A 23,069-nucleotide genomic window follows, 5' to 3' on the forward strand; every position below is an offset into this window, starting at 1 on the left:
AGAATTGTTGAAATTTTGCTGGAGCCCTGAAGACTGAATCGATTTTATGCCTCTTTAGGAGCCGGCCTACTTTCCTGTTATTGAGCCACAGAACAGCAAGAACACAAACTTCTTCGCATCCTTCATGGAGTCTTTCTGCTTACATATTTTCGGAAAGATAGCTTGTGAAATCTGGCGGTTGTTGCAGCTGTTTTCCTTAAATACTGTCCGTAAGTGGTTCAGTTCCTTTGGCAAGTTTTCAGAATCTGAGACAGTTTCGGCTTGGTGCACTAAGGTCCTCAAAACAGAACACTTCTGTGATGGATGACAGCTGTTAGCGTGCATATATCTGTCTGTGTGGGTGGGTTTCCGATAAATGCTGTGGCAGAGACAGCCATTTGCTTTGCGGCGGATGAGGACGTCAAGGAACGGCAAGGCATCATCTGTCTCTAGCTACATCGTGAACTTGATGTTGTCATTGATGCTAATAATGTTGTCAAGAATTCTCCCAGCTTTTCATATCCATGACATCATACAACGAATGTGTCGTCGACGTAATGATAAAACCAACTAAGCTTTTCAGGAGCCATGTCCAGGGCGATGTTTTCAAAGTACTCCACGAACAGACTGACTACAACTGGAGCTAATGGGCTTCCCATCACAACACCGTCTCAGGTTGAAATATTCTCCATCATACAAGAAATACGATGGCATCAGAGTATGCTCGAATAATACACTCAATCAAGGCGGCGGCCTGCAGCTAAGCACAGTGTGGGACCCACCCATCGGAAGGTTGAAGCGGCTGCACAACGCAAACATTACCAAACATATGGTGCCAGAGCGGGTAACAGTGACCACGGAAGGCAGCGCAGTTATATAAGGACGGCAGCAGCAACCAGAAGACAGTCACCACTTGACAATGGCCGAGGAGTACTCGGCCAAATGCTTGTGGATTTTAAACCACTTGATGCAGCTGGAAGCCCAAGAAACATTTATTAGTACATATTGCCGTGAAACTACGCACTCCTATATTGTATCTTTTGTCATTTTTGTTGAAATACATGAAAATTTTCATTGTTATTATTAAAGCTCTTTTCTTATAGCACCTCTTATTAGAGTTTTGTCATAATTGCCAAAATGGAATGTTACAGGTGGCTTGTTTTGGGTTATGGTGTGTTCCACTCCACTGTTGCTTGATGTATAAGTGTGCTAACATTCACCTTTCAGATATTTTATGGTTCATCATTCTTTAACTTAATAGCTTTACTGGACCCGCTGTGCAGTGCCATTAAACTGTTTCATGTGACTTTTTCACCTTTTGCTGTGGGGTGAGCTGAAAGTGAGCTCTGATCTGTTCAAACCACTAAAAGACGTAAACAGTTTTTGGTAGTTATGAAGGCACTGGTGACATGAGGGAGGTGTGAATAATGTGGATTATTTCAAGGTATGTAGCTGGCAGATACTTTCACTAGAACAATTCACATCTCCACTGTCTGTCACTATGATTACCACTGAAACGGTCTAATCGATTAGTAAAATAATTCTTCCCGTAACAGGATGATATTTACATTTTCTTTCTTGAAGAGAAGGAAACATCATCCCTCACTATGATAAAGAATGCAATCATAAATGAGGTCACTGTTGTACCAGAAGACTGCAGGTTGTTGTGCTTAGAGATACAGTTTTCACAATGAATATTTTAGAAATGAAAGAAACTTCTGCCTTTCCAGAAGATATTTCGTAAAAAAACTACATAAATACACATAGCTCACTAACATAACATGTCCAGATGGGAAAAAGACAGATAGTGAAAAATCTTATATTGCCTTAAAGAAACATAAAAATATAGATGACTGTCCATTTTTCCTTTTATACATCTCTCTTTTAGGTGCTGGCATGTTTATACTGCATCTTTGCCCCGCAGTGTTCCGTCAATAACATATGCTTTATGGGTAAAACAAAATAAGATCTATCACAAGGTTAATGACTGCTTCTGTACTGTAGTTGCAGTGTCCCCACCGTACAATCATGGGTGGAGCACAACTCTTATAAATTGGTCGCTCACAATAGATCATTAGATGTGTTGGTGCACTGCTTAGAGAGACCAAGAGAGAATAACAGTTCTGATCTATTCTCACATTTATATTATTACCAGAGCACACTTTCCTCCTTGACTTCCAAGGCACTGCCAAGCCATGATGCCAAAGCAGAAGCAGGCCTCCACAGCAGATGGAGACAAGCATTTGCTGTCACACATTGTCAATATGCTGAGAATGGGATGTTCCACACTTAATAACTACATAAATAATGTTTTTGGTTTCCATTAACATCCTTCATCGGCCTAAGTGGTTAGAAGTGGAATGCGTCATTCTGCAGAATCACCACCTTACACCACACCTTTTCACATACTATATGGTCCATATTAGTAAAGCTTGGTGGAGTCAATATACTACTGGAATGGTGCTACTGCATTATGTCTATTTTTTTAACTAATTTGCAGTAGCTATTTTATTTTCCATAAAATGCATGAGCATTCCATGTTGTGTCCTCTGTTATTCAGTGCAAGCATTTGTGTAACATAGAAGAATCTAGTGCTGATCCATTAATCTTATTATCAATGGGTACCTCATGTTCTCCCTTAGCAAGTCGCATAATCGTCAGCTAATCTCAATAATGATAAAAAATTTAAAACGTACTCCCTGCAGAAATAGTCATTGGCATCACAACTCCGGCAAAGGAACATGGGTGGTACTAATATGTTTCTCGGGTATAAATAATTTCAGTTCTTTTGTAAAAATATTTTTATAAACTTACTAAACATAATACATTTCATAACCATTATAGGATCTATATTACTAAATGGTTAAAACCACCTGCCCCAAATGCAGGTTGGCTACATAACGGCTGCTAGGAACAACAAATATTTAATTTTCAATATGTCACATAATTATTTGCCAAATTTGAAAAGCTCTGCTCGTTACAAGGTAAAATTTTACATTACTGTGTTAAACCTGTAAGTCAAGTATTAAATTTGGAAACTATATGTGACAAAGCATAACACACAGTACGCAAATTACCCATTGCTATTTTCATGCTGACATTATTATTATTATTATTGGTGGTGGTGATTTAGGGCACTAAATGGCGAGGTCATCTGTGCCCTTTATGAGTGCATTAGTCACTTGCAACAAGCTTTACACCCAGCTTCAAAACTTTTTTCTCATTCCTACCCCCTACAAAAAAATGACAGGAAGAAAGTTTATTAATACTATACTTTTGCTGTTCACACAGTAAAGCTTCAGTATCAGGGCAGACATGACATTTTAATTAATTAGTATTTCACCACTCACTCTTGTTTGCAATACATTTTGCAGATGCATATACCAGTCACTGACTCTGTAAAATTATATTTTATGACACATAGTTAAGGGATATCAAAAATTGAGATCCGTGAAAAACTAGCTTTTCTTAGAATGGAGCTCAAATTACCCAGACTATACTCATCCATTATTTGAAGATGTTTGATACATGGAAGTTTAAGTCTTTAAAGAATCAGGGATGAGGGGTTACTGGTTGCTAATATTTTTTTTAAAAAAATGTATCATTTGGGTTTGTCAGAAGCTGGGTTGAGGGACTCCTCGGTTCTGCTACCCTCATTGCTTGAGATCCAGTTGGACAGAGGTCACAAGTTGTACGTAATTTTTGGAACTCACTTTTCAGTATCCATACTGATAAAGTAAGCTAAATGCTTTTTATTTTTTTGCGAAGACAGTATAGTACATCATCTTTTAACAGTGCCAGAAGCAAAATATTTGTACAGTTCTACCATTTCAATACATCACACAAATCTAGTTGCTATAGCTAACAATTTTGTATAATCCGTGCCTTTTGCATGTGTACGCTCTTTCAGAATGCGACGTAGAACTGTAGGTATGGGCACATGAATGCGTGTTCCTAGTGGAGTTCCATTATCATCTATCAGCACCAAATTGTTACTGTCGAATTTAGGCACCAAAGGTGGCTGCTTCTGTTTCACACCAACTATCACGCCTTTCTTCTTTTGTCCTTTGATTGCAACCAGTATCTTGTCACCTGCCAAAAAAGCATAAGAATCATGTTTACTGATTGAACCAAAGTGTTGTTTCCATAACACTAATGGAAATTCTTAGATGTAACAACACATAAAATACGGACATGACAGCCACTCCCTCATAATGGACAGATTTTTGGCACACAGCAACATGTGACAGAAAACAGTATTCACACTAGCTTTGGAGCTCTTGCTCATTTTCTAGCAAAGGTACAAATTGGCTGTGTGTGTGTGTGTGTGTGTGTGTGTGTGTGTGTGTGTGTGTGTGTGTGTACTTTTCTATAAAAATAGCAAGAGCTAGAAGGCTTGTGTGAATACTGTTTTCTTCTAAGAGTTTTTGTGCCCATGCATCAGTCCACTGAAACTGTGCTCGCAGTACACTGAGGTGACAAAAGTCATAGGATAACTCTTAATATCATGTCAGACCTCCTCCTGCCCAGTGTAGTGCAGTAACTCAACGAAGCATGGACTCAAGTAACTAAGTCCCCTGCACAAATATCGAATCATCCATAACAAAGTATTGCCACTGTAGGCGTTTATCCACAAACTGACCTTTCGAGTATGTCCCATAAATGTTCGATGGGATTCGTGCTGGGAGATATGGGTAGCCAAATCATTTGCTCACACTGTCCACAATGTCCTTCAAAGCAATCCAACAGTTGTAACCCAGTGACATAAATAAAAATTCCATCTTTGTTTGAGAATTTGAAGTCAATGAATGGCTGCAAGTAGCCAACCATAACCATTTCTACTCAATGACTCCATAGGACCAGAGACCCAGTCCATTTCATGTAAATACAGCTCACATCATTATGGAAACACCACCGGCTTGCACAGTGCATTGGTGACAACTTGGGTCGATGGCTTCGTGGAGTCTGCACCACACACAAACCCTACCATCAACTCTTACCTGCTGAAGTCGGAACTCATCTGACCAGGCCGCAGTCAGTTGTCTAGTGTCCAACTGACATGGTCACAAGCCCAGAAGAGGCACTGCAGGCAAAGTTGTGCTGTTAGCAAAAGAACTCACATTGGCCATCTGCTGCCATACCCCATTAACACCAAATATCACCACACTGTCCCAAAGGATACTCCATCTTACGTACCACCTTGATTTCTGTGGTTATTTCATGCACTGTTGGTTTGTTAGCATTGACAACTCTATGCAATCACTGCTGCTCTTTGCCGTTAAGTGAAGGCCGGCCACTGTGTTGTTCATGGTGGGAGCAAAAGCCTGAAATTTGGTATTTTAGGTACACTTTTGACACTGTTGATCTTGAAACACAGTATTCCCTAATGATTTATGGAATGGAATGTCCCACACTTCTAGCTCCAACTATCATTCTGTGTTCAAAGTTATGAATTCCCATCATGTGGCCATAATGAAGTCAGAAACCTTTTCAAATGAATCATCTGAGTACAAATGACAGCTCCACCACTGTACTGTGACAAGGAACCCACATAACCATTACACTGGCTCCACCAAGGGTGAGCGAGTGACAGCTTTCCTGTACCCACTGCACTAAGGCATCGGCGGTGTACAGCACACACAGACTTTGAAGGGTGCTGAGTGAGTCTGAGCAGAGGCCACAATTGAAAAGTCTGTGTCGCCAGATGTACTCCGTGGCCTGATACAGGGTGAAGAGCTCTGCTGTAAATACTGAGCAGCGTGCCAGAAACTGATATCTGACCACACGAGTGCCAATGACGAAGGCACACCCACCCCATGGGCAGTCCAAGAGCCATCCGTGTATACAAAGGTACTATCGCGAAGTTCCATGCGAAGGTCTTGAAACTGAAGACGATAGAGTGAAGCTGGAGCAGTGTCCTCAGGAAGTGAATGATGGCCAAGGTTAATATGGGCCACTTCACAAAGCCAAGGTGGTGAAGGGTTCATACCCACTGGGAAAGGTGCAGGTAGTGTGAATTGAAGCCGCTGTAGCAAGTGCCGAAAGCTGGCTCCAGGAGGTAACAGAGAAGAGGGACACGCCCCATACTAGCGATCAAAGGAATCATAAAAGGAGGAGGCACAGGATGGGTGGCCACACATGGCAGACAAACTGGATGCATACATACTGAGGAAAAAGTCACGGAGGTAGGACAGTGGTAATTCAGCAGCTTCAGCATACAGACTCTCAACCTGGCTAGTGTAAATGGTGCCAGAGGCCAAATGGAGGCCACGATGGTGGATAGTGTTGAGACAGTGTAAGAGAGATGGATGTGCAGATGCATAAACAAAGTACTCATACTCGAGTTTCGAATGGACAAGGACCTGTACAAACGGAGAAGGGTAGTTTGATCGGCACCCCAGGAAGAGTATCATTGAGGACACAGGACAGTCACGAACCGCGTACAGCAGATTGCCAGGTAAGACACATGGGAAGACCAAGAGTGCTTCCTATCGAGCGTGAGCCCCAGGAATTTCGTAGTTTCAACAAACGGAAGGGCAGCAGGCCTAAGATGTAAAGATGGTGGGAGAAACCAATTGTGTCACCAGAAACTCATACAGACAGTTTTGTCAGTGGAAAAGCAAAAGCCATTGTCGATGCTCCAGGAGTAAAGACGATCAAGACATCGCTGAAGACACCGCTCAGGGAGACAGGCCAGTAGAGAACTGCAATAGATGCTAAAATTGTCAACAAAAAGGGAGCTGGAGATGCCTGGCGGGAGACGGGCCATTATAGGGTTAACGGCAATAGCAAAGAGTACGACACTCAGGACGGAACCCTGAGGCACAACATTTTCACGGATAAAAGTGTCCGAAAACACAGAACCCATGTGCACCTTGAAAACTTGGTCTTTTAAAAATTCCTGAAGTAAACAGGGCAGGCGGCCACGGAATCCCCATGAGTAAAGAGAACAGAGGATACCAGTTCTCCAGCAAGTGCCGTAGGCCTTCTCCAAATCGAAAAACACGGCCACAGTCTGAGATTTCTGCAGAAAACCATTCATGACATGGGTGGTCAAGGTAAAGAGAAGGTCAACTGCAGAACACCGTGCTCGAAATCCACACTGCATTTGTTAGTAAATTGCAAGACTCGAGCCACCATACCAGCCGGGCATGAATCATACATTCCATCACCTTGCAAAAGCAGCTGGTGAGAGAGATGGGGTGGTAGCTAGACGGAAGGTTTTTGACCTTACCAGGCTTAGGTTTGGGTATGACAGTGGCTTCCTGCCAGCATCTGGGAAACATGCCCTCTGCCCAGAAGCAGTTGTACGTGTTACGTGGAAAGTGCTTGCCCACAAGAGAAAGGTGCTGCAACATCTGAATGTGAACAGCATCTGGCCCTGGGGCGGAGGATCAGGATGAACTGAGAGCATGATCTAGCTCCCTCATAGTAAAGGTGGCATTGTAGCACTCCCAATTCTTAGGAGAGAAGGGTACTGCCCAAGCCATCCCCCACTCGTTTCTGATGGAGGATGATAGTGGGAAGAGCTCAAAACTTCTGCAAAATGATGGCCCAAGGTGTTGGAGATAGCAATAGGGTCCATGATGACATCGTATGCTACTGTCACACTGGAAATTGGCGAATGGGTCTTGGTCCCAGAGATCCAGCTGAAGTTTGCCCGCACGACAGAGGAAGGGGTAGAAATGTTAAAAGAACTAATGAATGAAACCCAGCCAGCTTTTTTGCTATCTCAAAGAATGCAACGACACATTGCACACATCTGTTTATAATGAACGCAGTTCGCCATCATAGGATGGTGGTTAAAAATGCAGAGAGTGCGCCTCCTTGCATGAATTGTGTCGTGGCACGCCTCAGTCCACCAAGGACTGGGACACAGCATGTTAAAGAGGAAGTGTGAGGAATGGAATGTTCCGCAGCAGTAAGGATAATATTTGTGAGATATTCCACCTGGTCATCACAACTGGGGAAATCTTGTTCTTTGAAGGTTGCCAGGAAGGGGTAAAGCGCCAGGCAGACTTAGTAAGCTGCCATTTGGGTGTGCACGCAGGGGGGCTGGAGTTAGCAAATGGACAGCACATGGGAAATGGTTGCTTGAGTAGGCATCAGAAAGCACGGACCACTCAAGATGATGGGCAAGCTGGGCAGTGCAGAATGAGAGGTCCAAATGGGAATAGGTGTTCTTGGAGTCTGAAAGGAATACGGGTTCTTCCGTATTAAGGCAGATGAGGCTGAGTTGATTGGAAGGTCAACCAAGAGGGCACCTCACTGACATGTTCTGGAAGAGCCCCAAGGGGCACGGTGTGCAATAGTCACCGAGCACATAAAGGGGTGAGGGAGTCTACCAATAAGCTGGAGAAAGTCTGCCCTGGTGACACTGAATGATGGAGGGATGTAAACGGTATGAAGGGAAAAGGTCAAGCGAGGAAGTAAAATGCAGACTGCAACAGGTTGACACCGGAGTCAGGGAGATGGTTTGACTACCAGAGCATCATCCCATATGAGCAGCAGGACTCCCCCATGAGATGGAATCACATCCTCGAGGAGTGAGGGGGAGGTCAGAGCCCTCATAAGGATGCAGTTTTGTTTCCTGGAGGCAGAAAACAAGGAGGTGCTGCAATTCCCAGAGCAGCTATAATTCCTCCTCATTGGATTGTATGCTGTGAATGTTCCACTGGAAAAGAGTTATGATGGGGTAGGGGAAAAAAATGGAATTTTGTTACCTCGGCAGCTGTCGAGTGCCTGCCTTCACAGCCTCACTGCTACATGCTGCAAAGGCTGGAAGATCCTGTTCCATGAGATCTACAGAGGTGTAAGAAGTCTCTCTGGGTCAGTCTGCGGATTTCAGGGCAGAAAAACGGTTGGCGGGCTGCACTGGCAAAATGGAGGTTGGCCAGGTGCAGGTCCCACATGGCGACATCGTGGAAGAGGCTCTCCGAGTTGGCGAAGGAGAAACCAGTTTGCCTTTTGCAGATGAAGACTCAAAATGTTTGCTGGTTGGAGAGACATAAAAAGTCTTCACAGGAGTATTCCTTCTGTTCTTTCTGGCTTATCATTTGTGTAGCATGTGATTTCGGCACAGGAGGCTAAGATTTGGTGGCTGGAGGAGGAAGAGATGGGGATGCTACCATGACACTGGGTGATTTGACAACTGCAGTGCTGAATTTGAGGTTGCAAGTCCACTTAGCCATGTCCTCCATGGAGCAAGGCGTAGTGAGAGCGGTACTATAAGCGTCGGCTGGTAAAATGCAAGGTTTTCGACTAACGAATAACTTGCGAGGAACAGGTTAAGGCACTTTTTCCTTCTCCTGGATGCTTTGCTCACTGAGATGCAAGGGGCATTCTCAGACTGAGGCTGCATGGTCACCATTGCAACTGATACAGCCGTGGAGAAGGAAATGGACAATCGCACCATTGAGCATCCCTACTACAAGTAACACATTTGGCCACGTTTTGACAGAACATTCGAGTGTAGTTGTAAAGTTAACACTGTTAACAGAGCGTCAGGTTTGGAGTGTACAGTCAGACTGTGATGACTTCATGTTGTTGTTGTGGTCTTCAGTCCTGAGACTGGTTTGATGCAGCTCTCCATGCTAATCTATCCTGTGCAAGCTCCTTCATCTCCCAGTACCTACTGCAACCTACATCCTTCTGAATCTGCTTAGTGTATTCATCTCTTGGTTTCTACGATTTTTACCCTCCACGCTGCCCTCCAATGCTAAATTTGTGATCCCTTGAAGGCCTCAAGACATGTCCTACCAACCGATCCCTTCTTCTAGTCAAGTTGTGCCACAAACTTCTCTTCTTCCCAATCCTATTCAATACCTCCTCATTAGTTATGTGATCTACCCATCTAATCTTCAACATTCTTCTGTAGCACCACATTTCGAAAGCTTCTATTCTCTTCTTGTCTAAACTATTTATCGTCCATGTTTCACTTCCATACATGGCTACACTCCATACAAATACTTTCAGAAACGACTTCCTGACACTTAAATCTATACTCGATGTTAACAAGTTTCTCTTCTTCAGAAACACTTTCCTTTCCATTGCCAGTCTACATTTTATATCCTCTCTACTTCTACCATCATCAGTTATTTTGCTCCCCAAATAGCAAAACTCCTTTACTACTTTAAGTGTCTCATTTCCTAATCTAATACCCTCAGCATCACCCAACTTAATTCGACTACATTCCATTATCCTCGTTTTGCTTTTGTTGATGTTCATCTTATACCCTCCTTTCAAGACACTGTCCATTCCGTTCAACTGCTCTTCCAAGTCCTTTGCTGTCTCTGACAGAATTACAATGTCATTGGCGAACCTCAAAGTTTTTATTTCTTCTCCCTGGATTTTAATACCTACTCCAAATTTTTCTTTTGCTTCCTTTACTGCTTGCTCAATATACAGATTGAATAACATCGGGGAGAGGCTACAACCCTGTCTCACTCCCTTCCCAACCACTGCTTCCCTTTCATGACCCTCGACTCTTATAACTGCCATCTGGTTTCTATACAAATTGTAAATAGCCTTTCGCTCCCTGTATTTTACCCCTGCCACCTTTAGAATTTGAAAGAGAGTATTCCAGTCAACATTGTCAAAAGCTTTCTCTAAGTCTACAAATGCTAGAAACGTAGGTTTGCCTTTCCTTAATTTTTCTTCTAAGATAAGTTGTAGGGTCAGTATTGCCTCACATGTTCCAACATTTCTACGGAATCCAAACTGATCTTCCCCAAGGTCGGCTTCTACCGGTTTTTCCATTCGTCTGTAAATAATTCGCGTTAGTATTTTGCAGCTGTGACTTATTAAACTGATAGTTCGGTAATTTTCACATCTGTCAACACCTGCTTTCTTTGGGATTGGAATTATTATATTCTTCTTGAGGTCTGAGGGTATTTCGCCTGTCTCGTACATCTTGCTCACCAGATGATATAGTTTTGTCAGGACTGGCTCTCCCAAGGCTGTCAGTAGTTCTAATGGAATATTGTCTACTCCAGGGGCCTTGTTTCGACTCAGGTCTTTCAGTGCTCTGTCAAACTGTTCACGCAGTATCATATCTGCCATTTCATCTTCATCTACATCCTCTTCCATTTCCATAATATTGTCCTCAAGTACATCGCCCTTGTATAGACCCTCTATATACTCCTTCCACCTTTCTGCTTTCCCCTCTTTGCTTAGAACTGGGTTTCCATCTGAGCTCTTGATATTCATACAAGTGGCTCTCTTTTCTCCAAAGGTCTCTTTAATTTTCCTGTAGGCTGTATCTATCTTACCCCTAGTGAGATAAGCCTCTACATTCTTACATTTGTCCTCTAGCCATCCCTGCTTAGCCATTTTGCACTTCCTGTCGATCTCATTTTTGAGACGTTTGTATTCCTTTTTGCCTGCTTCATTCACTGCATTTTTATATTTTCTCCTTTCATCGATTAAATTCAATATTTCTTCTGTTACCCAAGGATTTCTACTAGCCCTCGTCTTTATAACTACTTGATCCTCTGCTGCCTTCACTACTTCATCCCTCAGAGCTACCCATTCGTCTTCTACTGTATTTCTTTCCCCCGTTCCTCTCAATTGTTCCCTTATGCTGTCCCTGAAACTCTGTACAACCTCTGGTTTAGTCAGTTTATCCAGGTCCCATCTCCTTAAATTCCCACCTTTTTGCAATTTCTTCAGTTTTAATCTACAGTTCATAACCGATAGATTGTGGTCAGAGTCCATATCTGCCCCTGGAAATGTCCTACAATTTAAAACCTGGTTCCTAAACCTCTGTCTTACCATTATATAATCTATCTGAAACCTTTTAGTATCTCCAGGGTTCTTCCATGTATACAACCTCCTTTTATGATTCTTGAACCAAGTGTTAGCTATGATTAAGTTATGCTCTGTGCAAAATTCTACCAGATGGCTTCCTCTTTCATTTCTTAGCGCCAATCCATATTCACCTACTATGTTTCCTTCTCTCCCTTTTCCTACTGTCGAATTCCAGTCACACATGACTATTAAATTTTCGTCTCCCTTCACTACCTGAATAATTTCTTTTATCTCATCATACATTTCTTCAATTTCTTCGTCATCTGCAGAGCTAGTTGGCATATAAACTTGTACTACTGTAGTAGGCATGGGCTTCCTGTCTATCTTGGCCACTATAATACGTTCACTATGCTATTTGTAGTAGCTTACCCGCACTCCTATTTTTTTATTCATTATTAAACCTACTCCTGGATTACCCCTATTTGATTGTGTATTTATAACCCTGTATTCACCTGGCCAGAAGTCTTGTTCCTCCTGCCACTGAACTTCACTAGTTCGATGACCTCATAGACTGCTTTAATATTTGATGGAAGCATGATTCTATGAAACGTGAGGAAGAGAGTGCGTGTAAGCACTAAGGTTGCATCAATCTTTTTCATCATCCAAGTCTGCAATGACACCCCGATCACAAAGGGAAGTTTGGATTTCTCCCTCAGTCACACTATCAAGCAGCCTAGTGTAAATAATAACACCTGAAGAATTCAGCGTTCAATGGGCCTAAACACAAACAGGATAGCCGAGGAGGAGCAAAGCTGCAAGTAATTGTTGGGCCTGAAAGTCACTATTTGTCTCCAAAAGCAAATTGCAATCACATAAACAAGAGCAGGATTTTACATGGCCTGCAACTGCATCAACACCTTTCTCAATAATAATCGGATTAACCCTAGCAAAAGACTGATCTCCTTCAGTACGTGATACCATGAGCAACCGGAGTGCAGCTGGGAGATTCTTGGAATCTGCAGCTTCTTTCTGTTTACATTGTCTGAGATGGTCTCTCTCTCTCTCTCTCTCTCTCTCTCTCTCTCTCTCTCCCTCCCTCCCCCCCCTTTTTTTAAGTCATCAGTCTTCTGACTGTGACTGGTTTGATGCAGCCCACCACGAACTCCTCTCCTGTGCCAACCTCTTCATCTCAGAGCAGTACTTGCAACCTACATCCTCAATTCTTTGCTGGATGTATTCCAATCTATGTCTTCCTCTACAGTTTATGCCCTCTACAGCTCCCTCTAGTACCATGGAAGCCACCCCCTGATGTCGTAACAGATGTCCTACCATCCTGTCCCTTCTACTTGTCAGTGTTTTCCACATATTGCTTTCCTGTCCAGTTCGTTGCAGAACCCTCCTCATTCCTTACCTTATCAGTCCACCTAATTCTCAACATTTGTCTGTAGCACTACATCTCAAATGCTTCGATTCTGTTCTGTTCTGTTCCAGTTTCCCCACAGTCCACATTTCACTATCATACAACACTGTGCTCCAAACGTATTTTTTCAGAAATTTCTTCCTCAAATTAAGACATATGTTGGATACTAGTAGACTTGTCTTGGTCAAGAATGCCCTTTTTGCATGTGCTAGTCTGCTTTTGATGTCCTCTTTTCTCCGTCCATCATTGGTTATTTTGCTGTCTACGTAGTAGAATTCCTGAACTACATCTACTTTGTGACCATCAATCTGATAAGTTTCTCACTGATCTCATTACTTTCATGTTTCTTCTGTACTAATTAGACTGTTCATTCCGTTCAGATCACATAATTCTTCTTCCCTTTCACTGATACCTTTTCACAATGAATTAAATTTCCACTTTTGAATCTTTCTTGTATTTCCATCCTTGCTTCTTCAATGTACAGATTGAACAGTAGGGGCGAAAGACTACATCCCTGTCTCACACCCTTTTTAATCCAAGCACTTCATTCTTGGTCATCCACTTTATTATTCCCTCTTGGCTCTTGTACATCTTGTATATTACCCATCTCTCCCTATAGCTGTCCCCTACTTTTCTCAGAATTTTGAACATCTTGAACCATTTTATACTGTTGAACGCTTTTTCCAGCTTGACAAATCCTATGAAGGTGTCTTCATTTTTATTTAATCTTGCTTCCATTATTAACTGCAACATCATGATTGCCTCTCTCGTACCTTTACCTTTCCTAAAGCCAAACTGATCGTCATCTAGCACATCCTCACTTTTCTTTTCCATTCCTCTGTATATTATTCTTGTAAGCAACTTGGATGAATGAGCTATTAAGCTGATTGCACGACAGTTCTCACACTTGTCAGCTCTTGCAGTCTTCGGAGTTGTGTGGATGATATTTTTCCGAAAATCAGATGGTATGTCGCCAGACTCGTACATTCAACACACTAATGTGAACAGTTGAATAGTCATTTTGTTGCCACTTACTCCAATGATTTTAGAAATTCTGATGGAATGTTATCTATCCCTTCTGCCTTATTTGGTCTTAAGTCTTCCAAAGTTCTCTTGAATTCTGACTCCAATACTGTATCCCCTATCTCTTCTAAATTGACATCCGATTTGTCTTCCTATCACTTTAGACAAATCTTCCCCCTCATAGAGGCCTTCAATATACCCTTTCAGACTATCTGCTCTCTCCTCTGCCTTTAATAGTGGAATTCCCACTGCGCTTTTAATGTTACCATCCTTGCTTTTAATTTCACCGAAGGTTATTTTGAATTTCCTGTATGCTGAGTCAGCCCTCCAGAAAATAATTTCTTTTCAATTTGTTCGCATTTTTCATGCAGCCACTTCATGTTACCTTCTCCACACTTCCCATTTATTTCATTCCTCAGTGACTTGTATTTCTGTACTCCTGAATTTCCCTGAACATTTTTGTTCTTTCTTCTTTCATTGATGAACTGAAGTATTTCTTCCGTTATCCATGGTTTCTTCGCAGTTACCTTCTTTGTACCTACATTTTTCTTTACAACTTCTGTGATTGCCCTTTTTAGAGATGTACATTCCTCTTCAACTATACTGCCTACCGAGCTATTCCTTACTGTTGTATCTATATCTTAGAGAACTTGAAGTCTGTATCTGCTCCTGGGTACGCCTTACAATCCAGTATCTGATTTCGGAATCTGTCTGACCATGATGTAATTTAACTGAAATCTTCTTGTATCACCTGTCCTTTTCGAAGTGTACCTCCTCCTCTTGTGATTTTTGAGCAGAGTATTCACTATTCCTAGCTGAAATTTATTACAGAACTCAATCACTTGTTATCTTCTACTCCTTCCCCTACCACTGCATTCCAGTCCCCTATGACAATTACATTTTCATCTCACTTTACTTACTGTATTACCCTTTCAATCTACTCATATACTTTCTCTGACTCTCCATCTTCAGCTTGCAAAGTCGGCATGTATACCTGAACTGTTGTCGTTAGTGTTGGCTTGCTATCAATTCTGATAAGAAGAACCTTATCACTGAACAGTTCACAGTTAACAGAGTCTCTGCCCTACCTTCCTATTCATAATGAATCCTACTCCCGTTATATGTTTTTCTGCTGCTGTTGATATTACCCTGTATTCATCTGACCAGAAATCCTTGTCATCTTTCCACTTCATTTCACCTTTCACTTCACTGACCCCTGCTGTATCTAAATTGAGCCTTTGCATTTCCCTTTTCAGATTTTCTAGGTTTCCTAACCCATTCAAGCTTCTGACATCCTGCATCCCCAACTCGTAGAAATTTATCCTTTCATTAGTTATTTGATCTTTTCCTCATGGTCACCTTCCCCTTGGCAGCCCCTCTCAGATATCCAAATTGGGGACTAGCCTGGAACCTTTCGCCAATGGAGAGATCATCATGACACTTTTTCTATTATAGGCCACATGTCCTGTGAATACACTTTATGTGTCTTTAATGTAGTAGTTTTCATTGCCATCTGCATCCCCATGCCTTTGATCATTGCTGTTTCTTCTTCCTTTAGGGACAGTTTTCCAACCAAGGACAAGAGAGTGCCCTGAGCCTCTGTCCAACTCCTCCGCCCTCTTTGACAAGGCCACTGGCAGAATGAAAGTGACTTCTTATGCCGGAAGTCTTCATCCGCCAATGCTGATTATTAATCAAAATTTAAGCAGTGGCGGGTTTCGAACCTGGGACCAATGACATTTTGATTACTAACCAAGGACGCTATTCCTAGACCTGATTGGCTCATTGTGAGAAAATCCCCTATGATTGCCAGCATCTCCGATGGCATGCTCCTTTCATCTTTCTGCCGACCCCCCCACCCCCTCCCTCAGAGAATGGCTCACTCACCTCAGATCACATTTCCCGAACTTCTGACAGAGGGACCAACTGAAAATTTGCAAAGGTCACAGCTCACGCAGTCACCCCTCCCTGGGCGTACCTGTTGACCCGGGGATGGGAATTATGCGTTACCCAGTCACCTGTGACGTGTCAGACCCCTGGTCTGGCATTCAGGAGTGCACAGGGAGGAAGAAGAAACAAAGAGGAACATCAAATGCCGAAGAGAAGGAAGGATAGAAACAAACAAAAAAAGAAAAAAACAGTGGAAGGACTGTTCCGATGTCAGGCTACTGGAACTTCAGAACACATTCCCAAAAATATCCCAGACATGTTCCCCAAGAGAAGGAAAAAAGAATAGCAGGAGGATAGACATGCAGCACGGAAAGGGAAAATGTGCTGCAATGGCTGGGGTCCTGTGGTAGCTAAGCATACTCACCAAAGAGTGGTGAGCCCCCTGGAGAGAGTTCCCACCTGCGAAATTCAGAAAAGCTGGTGTTGGTGGGAAGGATCCAGATGGTACAGGTTGTGAAGGCAATCACTGAAATGAAGAATGTCATGTTGGGCAGCCTGCTCAGCAACTGGATGGTCCAGCTGTTACTTGATCATTGTGTGTCAGTGGCCATTCATGCAGACAGACAGCTTTTTGGTTGTCATGCCTACATAGAATGCAGCACAGTGGTTGTACCTTAGCTTGCAGATCACATGACTCGTTTCACAGGTAGCCCTGCCTTTTGATGGAATAGGGAATGTGAGTGACTGAACTGGAATAGGTGGTGGTGGGAGGATGTATGGGACACGTCTTGCATCTAGGTCTATTACAGGGATATGAGCCGTGAGGTGAGGGGTGGGAGCAGTGGTTGTTTACAGATGGACAAGACTACTGTGTAGGTCTGGTCGGTGGCAAAATACCTCTGTGGGAGGGGTGGGAAGGGTAGTGGGTAGGACATTCCTCAGTTCAGGGCATGGTGAGAGATAATCGAAACCCTGGCGGAGAATGTGATTCAGTAGCTCCAGTCCGGTGAATGCTCCTCTGTGGCCAGGTGGGACTCTGGAACAAGGTGGGTGACCGGAAAGGTAAGACCTGGGAGATCTGTTTTTGTACAAGGCTGGGAGGGTGATTACACTCTGTGAAGGCCTCATGGCATCCTTGGTATATTTCGAGGGGGACTGCTCATCATTGTGGATTCAACCTCGATGGGTATCTTGGCTGTATGTCAGGGACTTCTTGGTACACAGGATGTTTCCATAAAAGTGTGCAAATATGTAACAGGACAGAGAGTGCTCCACTGAACAATTTGACATGGGAACAGGAGTTTGAAGAAGTCCGCTTCAGGAAATATTGAAGTAAACTTGTCTACTATTTTGTCTACCACTACTGTTTTCCAGCTCATTTACAACTAACATGCATACAAATTTACCACATACTGTGCTGTTTATTTACATGTACATTATTTACATGTACATTCTTTAAACGAGTACGAGCCTTATTACTAGAAAGTCACGACGCAAGTTTTGGTTACTTTACTTGTCCATAAGGTGGCTCTGTTGTACTATATGAACATTGTCCCATGACAGAACTTCCTATGAATCAACGACAGACCCATCCTTTACTCAGTGCTATTCAGAGACACACAGTGTAATATGATGGAGCAGTACCGGTACCGTTTTGCAGAACTCACTGACATGCACCTTGTGTTTGAGGAAGTATGCTGCAATGTTCTCACTGCTGAAAGGCTGTACAAGGTACAATTTCCTAACAGGCATCCCCCATCACGATGAGTGTTTATTTCTCTCAATCTACTACTGTGGGAGACTGGTTCATTGGAAAGAAGAAACAAGGGACCCGTCAACATGAGGACCACTTGCACATCTGATTTTGAAGAGGTGGTGCTGGACCCCACAACAAGTACTCTCTGTATTGCACAAGAAGTGGGTGCTGCTCATACTAGTGTGTGGTGAGACTCCACGATCCACATGTCAATGCAATGCTTGTAACTGACTTTGCACCACAAGTCACACTGTGTCAGTAGTTGCTCCAACAACTTGCTCCAAATTGTGCTGTTTCCTGATGAGGTTTCACTTGATCATGATAGTATTTTGAACAGCAGGAATAGCCATGTGTGGGATGAGGAAAATTCTCACGCTGTTGTAGAGTCACACCATCAAATACATTTTGCTGTGAATATCTGGGCTGGAACTGTAGGCGACACTCTCATTGGGCCGTATCTTCTACCTGGCCATCTGAATGGTCACCTGTACTTCTGGTTTGTGCAAGAGTTCTACCAGAGTTGGAGAACATAACCTTGGCTGTTTGTTAGAGGATGAGGATATAACATAACAGTGCACCACCTCACTTCAGTGTGGTTGTCCGCAACCACCTCAATGCTGTAATTCCTAGTCGCTGGATTGGAAGGGGTGGTCCTACTCCATGGCCTGTGAGGTCATCTGACCTGAATCCCCTTTATTTCGTATTGGGATATATAACGAATCTTTTACTTTGGGATAAATTTATTTTATTTTTTGTTAGATGTTTTCATTAAATAGCTGAATACATTGTAATTAGGAACAATTTAATTAAGCAGAGTAGAGAAGATAAAGTCAAAGAGATGTTCATTGGGCGGACATTGTCATAATGTAACGTCATTGCGTTGTTCGGTTGTTAAAACAAGCCATTTGTGTTCCGTTGTGCTGTTCGGTCGTGCGCGTATCTGAAAGGAATTAATTCGGGGACTAGAATAAACTTTCACATAATAGTTATGATTCGATGTTCCGACAAAAGGGGTTAACATGAGTGTTAATTTGAACTGTGGGCGACAGGATTAGTTTTGACAGATACGTGAAAACGGACGTAACAAAAGTTGTTCGCATATCGTCCTTGAACATGACGTTTTATTTAAGTAATGATTGCGGGCTCATTAAAAGCTATTTTCCCATGATTAGGATCAATCCCTCTTCCCTCCTAGATAGTGATCATTCATTAAAATTTATGTCATAAGAAAAAGTATTATTAATAAAAGTGATGTTAAATGACAATTACGTGTTATTCCGTTAGTGTGGAACCGACGTAATATCTCTGACATGACATTGATATATAATTTCTGTTAAATACTGAACTGGGATAGGAAGTAAATTGAAATTAGTGAACATTTGATACTGAGACTATAGAAGCAGAAGCGCTTAAGGTTTCTCTTCTCTAAAATGGCAAAATAGGTATGAACTTTAACTCAATAGTCGACATTATGTATTGCAAAGACATTAGCATTTCATACTTATTTTGACGACGCGCTGTTAAACAAACGTTGAGTCTCTGTATGAGTAATAAAATTAAATCTAAAAACATAATTAATAACGGCGAACTCCACTTTAACAAACTGTATTGCGTGTCGTCATCGGGCAATAACTGCTCAACCCTGGAGACTTGTGTGGTGAAATTAGAAGTCGGGCATATAAAACAAACTTAAAAATCCATTCAAGGTACAGTGGAGTCGGCACAACACGATGTGGGCAGTTATAGATACCTAAAGTCATTTGTGTATAAAACCCCACTGGATACAGAGATGGAATTAACTGCCAGAATTGCAGCTGCCTGTGATGCGATTTGAAACACACCAGGTATAATTGTCAGGGTGCGTCAGAATCTTGTACAACGATGTCATACTTGCATTGAGGTTGATGGCCATCAGTTTCAGCACACTTTATAAGACACAGTACAAATGGTACACTCATTGTGTCAATGATGGTATTCACACTTAACTGTAACTCATGTAGATAAAAAAGTACACAGCAATGTCATTTTATTCCTTTTATCTGCTTAAGCTGGCTTCTCCGACACCAGGATCCCTGTCTCAAATTGTTCAGTGGAGCCTCCTCTATGTCTTGTTAAATTTTTGCAGGCTCTTACATAAACAACCTGTAGAATGGGTGGCAGCTGTCAAAATGGAGGTATTGGTGGTGATTGGTAGTTTTGATATGGATTGAGGTACTGATGTAGCCATCTTTGAGGTGGAGGTCAACATCAAGGAAGGTGGCTTGTTGGGTTGAGAAAGATGAGGTGAAGCAAATAGGGGAGAATGTGTTGAGCTTCTGGAGGAATGTAGCTACAGTGCTCTCAGCCTTAGACCAGATCATGAAGATGTCATCAATGAATCTGAATCAGATGAGGGGTTTGGGATTCTGAGTGGCTAGAAAGGATTACTGTAAATGGCCCATGAATAGGTCGGCATAGAATGGTGCCATGTAGGTGCAAATAGCCATAACCTGGATTTGTTTGTAGGTGATGACTTCAAAGGAGAAGTAATTGTGGGTGAGGATATAGTTGGTCATGGTGACTAGGGAGGAGGTTGTAAGTTTGAAATCTGTTGGGAGTTGGGAAAGGTGGTGTTCAATAGTGGTAAGGCCATTAGGGATGTTGGTGTAAAGGGAGGAGGCATCAATAATGATGAGCAGCGCTTCATGTGGTAAAGAAACAGGAACTGTGGACAGTCAGTGAGGAAATGGTTGGTATTTTTTATATAGGAGGGTAGGTTCTGGGTAATAGGTTGAAGGTGTTGGTCTACAAAAGCAGATATTCTCTCAGTGGGGGCACAGTAACCGGCCACAATGGAGCATCCTGGTTGAGTTTTTGGACTTTAGGAAGCATTTAGAAGGCAGGAATGTGGGAAGTGGTAGTGATGAGGAGAGAGATGGATTCCAGGCAGAGGTTTTGGGATGGGCCTAAGGATCTGAGGAGAGACTGGAGATCCTGCTGGGTTTCTGGAATGGGGTCACTGTGGCAGGGTTTGTAGATGGATGAATCTGACACATGGCAAAGTCCTTTTGCCATGTAATCCCTGCAGTTCAAACAACTGTGGTGGAGCCTGTGTCACCAAGTAGAATTATAAGGCTGGGATCAGTTTTTAGGTGGTTGATTTCATGTCTTTCTGTCGATGTAAGGTCAGCTTGCATGTTGAGGGATTTGGGAAATGATAGTGAAACAAGGTTATAGCTTAAGAAACTTGGACAGTTAATTGGGCGGGGACTTGAAGGTAGTGGAGGTGGATAATATTTGGATGAAGAAGTGAACTGAGTGAGGCAGGTTCAACATAGTAGGTCTTTGGTTGGTAGGGTTTACTGGCAGAGCACAATCCCAAATACTATTCTTGCAACATTGCTCAGCTCACAGAATACCCCCCAAATGACCATACCACCAAATTACCCATCTATGGCTGCAACTCCTTCTTCCACAACGACCTCCATCTGTTTACATTCCACCAGTCCTGAAACCTCACTAATACAGTTTTGCAAAACCGTGTCAATCAGGCCCAAATCACCTTGTAGTATCTCCTCTCCATCTGTAAAATGCAAGATAACCATACATCCACAGAAAGAACCACAACCCACCATCTAAAAACTGATCCTGACCTCATAATTCTATCTGCTGACAAAGGCTCCACCACTGTTGTTTTCAATCGCAAGGATTATCTGGCAGAAGGACTCCACTACCTGTATATTCATCCACCTACAAATCATGCCACAGGGACCCCATGCCAGAAACCCAGCAGGATCTCCAGTATCTCCTTAAATCCTTAGGCACATTCCAGAACTCCCTGGAGTAAATTTCTCTCTTCACCCCTACCACTCCCCACACTCTTACCTTCTACATGATTCCTAAAGTCTAAAAATCCAACCACCCAGGATATTTTCATTGTGGTCAGTTACTGTGCCCCCCACCCCCAAATTGAGAGAATCTCTGTTCTCGTAGACCAACACCTTCAGCCTATTACCTGCAACCTACCCTCTTACATAAAAGATACCAACCATTTTCTCCACAAGCTCTCCACTGTTCCTTTACTACATAGTGTCCTGCATGTCACTATTGATGTGAACTTCCTTCACAGTGACATCCCTAATGCCCATGGCCTTGCCACTATTGAACACTATCTTTCCCAACACCCAACAGATTATAAACCTACAACATACTTCCTAGTCACCATGACCAACTATATCTTCACCCACAATTACTTCTCCTTTGAAGGCATCACCTACAAACAAATCTGGGTTAAGGCTATGGGCATCCTTATGGCACCTTCCTTTACCAACCTATTTGTGGGCCATCAACAGGAGTCCTTTCTAACCACACAAGATTCCAAACTCCTCACCTGATTCAGATTCACTTATGACATCCTTTGTGATTTGGCTCAAGGGTGAGAACACCCTATCCACATTCCTCCAGAACCGCAAGACCTCCTCCCCCATTCGCTTCACCAGGTCCTTCTCAATCCAACTGTGTTGTGGTGGCTTCATTTCCCTGTTTTCTTCCCCCTCCATTTTCTTGCGCCCAGCTATGTGGCATGAGTTACCCTTAGCTTTCTGTGTGTTATCGCTGGCAGAATGTCTAAAACATGCTGGAGCATGTGAAGTTGGGAAGTCTGGGTATGTGGTAAGAGGGAAACACAGACAATGGTCAGCCCTTCGGGTCCGTGGGCCACTGGCTTTATTTGTGCGGGGACTGACTAGTTAAGAGTGTACCGTTAGTGGCTGCAACAAAGTTTTCACCATGCCTTTAAGTGTGCTTCAGCTGAATTGTCTTCCCTGATGTCCATGCTGTGTGCTTCTGGATGCTGGCATTCTGCATTGAGCTGAAATTATAGAATAACAACCTCTTGATGTAGCAATGGTTGGTATCACTCATGCTGTGATATACCCATGTCTGTGACTCTCACTTTATGCATCTAAAAAATTTTTTACCTGTTGTAATTGTTGTTAACCACAACTGCTCTGTTTGAGTTTGATCCATTAAATGGTTAATGGCTGCTTGCCATTATAGGTGCTACTTTAAGTTTTACCTTACTGTTACTTGTTTACACCACAAGCTTGCTGACACTTTAAATCTGGTGGCTTTTAAAGCCATGTTATTTTCCTGTGAGCCATCAGGTCACTTGTTGAACTAGTGTTTAATGAAATTGGGTATTTAGTGTTGTTAAATTGCTCATAAGCTCTGGGGTAAAGTTGGTTTATTAAGTGGTTGTTTTTCATGCCTTGG

General features: G+C 42.7%; 1 protein-coding gene across 1 annotated transcript in view; it reads right to left on the reverse strand.

Annotated features, from left to right (window-relative positions):
* Positions 1-3,244: 3,244 nt before the first annotated feature.
* Positions 3,245-23,069, reverse strand: part of LOC126416744 (39S ribosomal protein L14, mitochondrial) — a 34,286-nt gene continuing 14,461 nt past the window's right edge. The window contains exon 3 of the mRNA XM_050084580.1: positions 3,245-4,071. Coding sequence (XP_049940537.1) covers positions 3,818-4,071 — 254 coding nt within the window. The 3' untranslated portion in view covers positions 3,245-3,817. The remainder of the gene's footprint in view (positions 4,072-23,069) is intronic.

The sequence above is a fragment of the Schistocerca serialis genome, chromosome 8 (assembly GCF_023864345.2).
Source record: "Schistocerca serialis cubense isolate TAMUIC-IGC-003099 chromosome 8, iqSchSeri2.2, whole genome shotgun sequence".
Taxonomy (NCBI): domain Eukaryota; kingdom Metazoa; phylum Arthropoda; class Insecta; order Orthoptera; family Acrididae; genus Schistocerca; species Schistocerca serialis.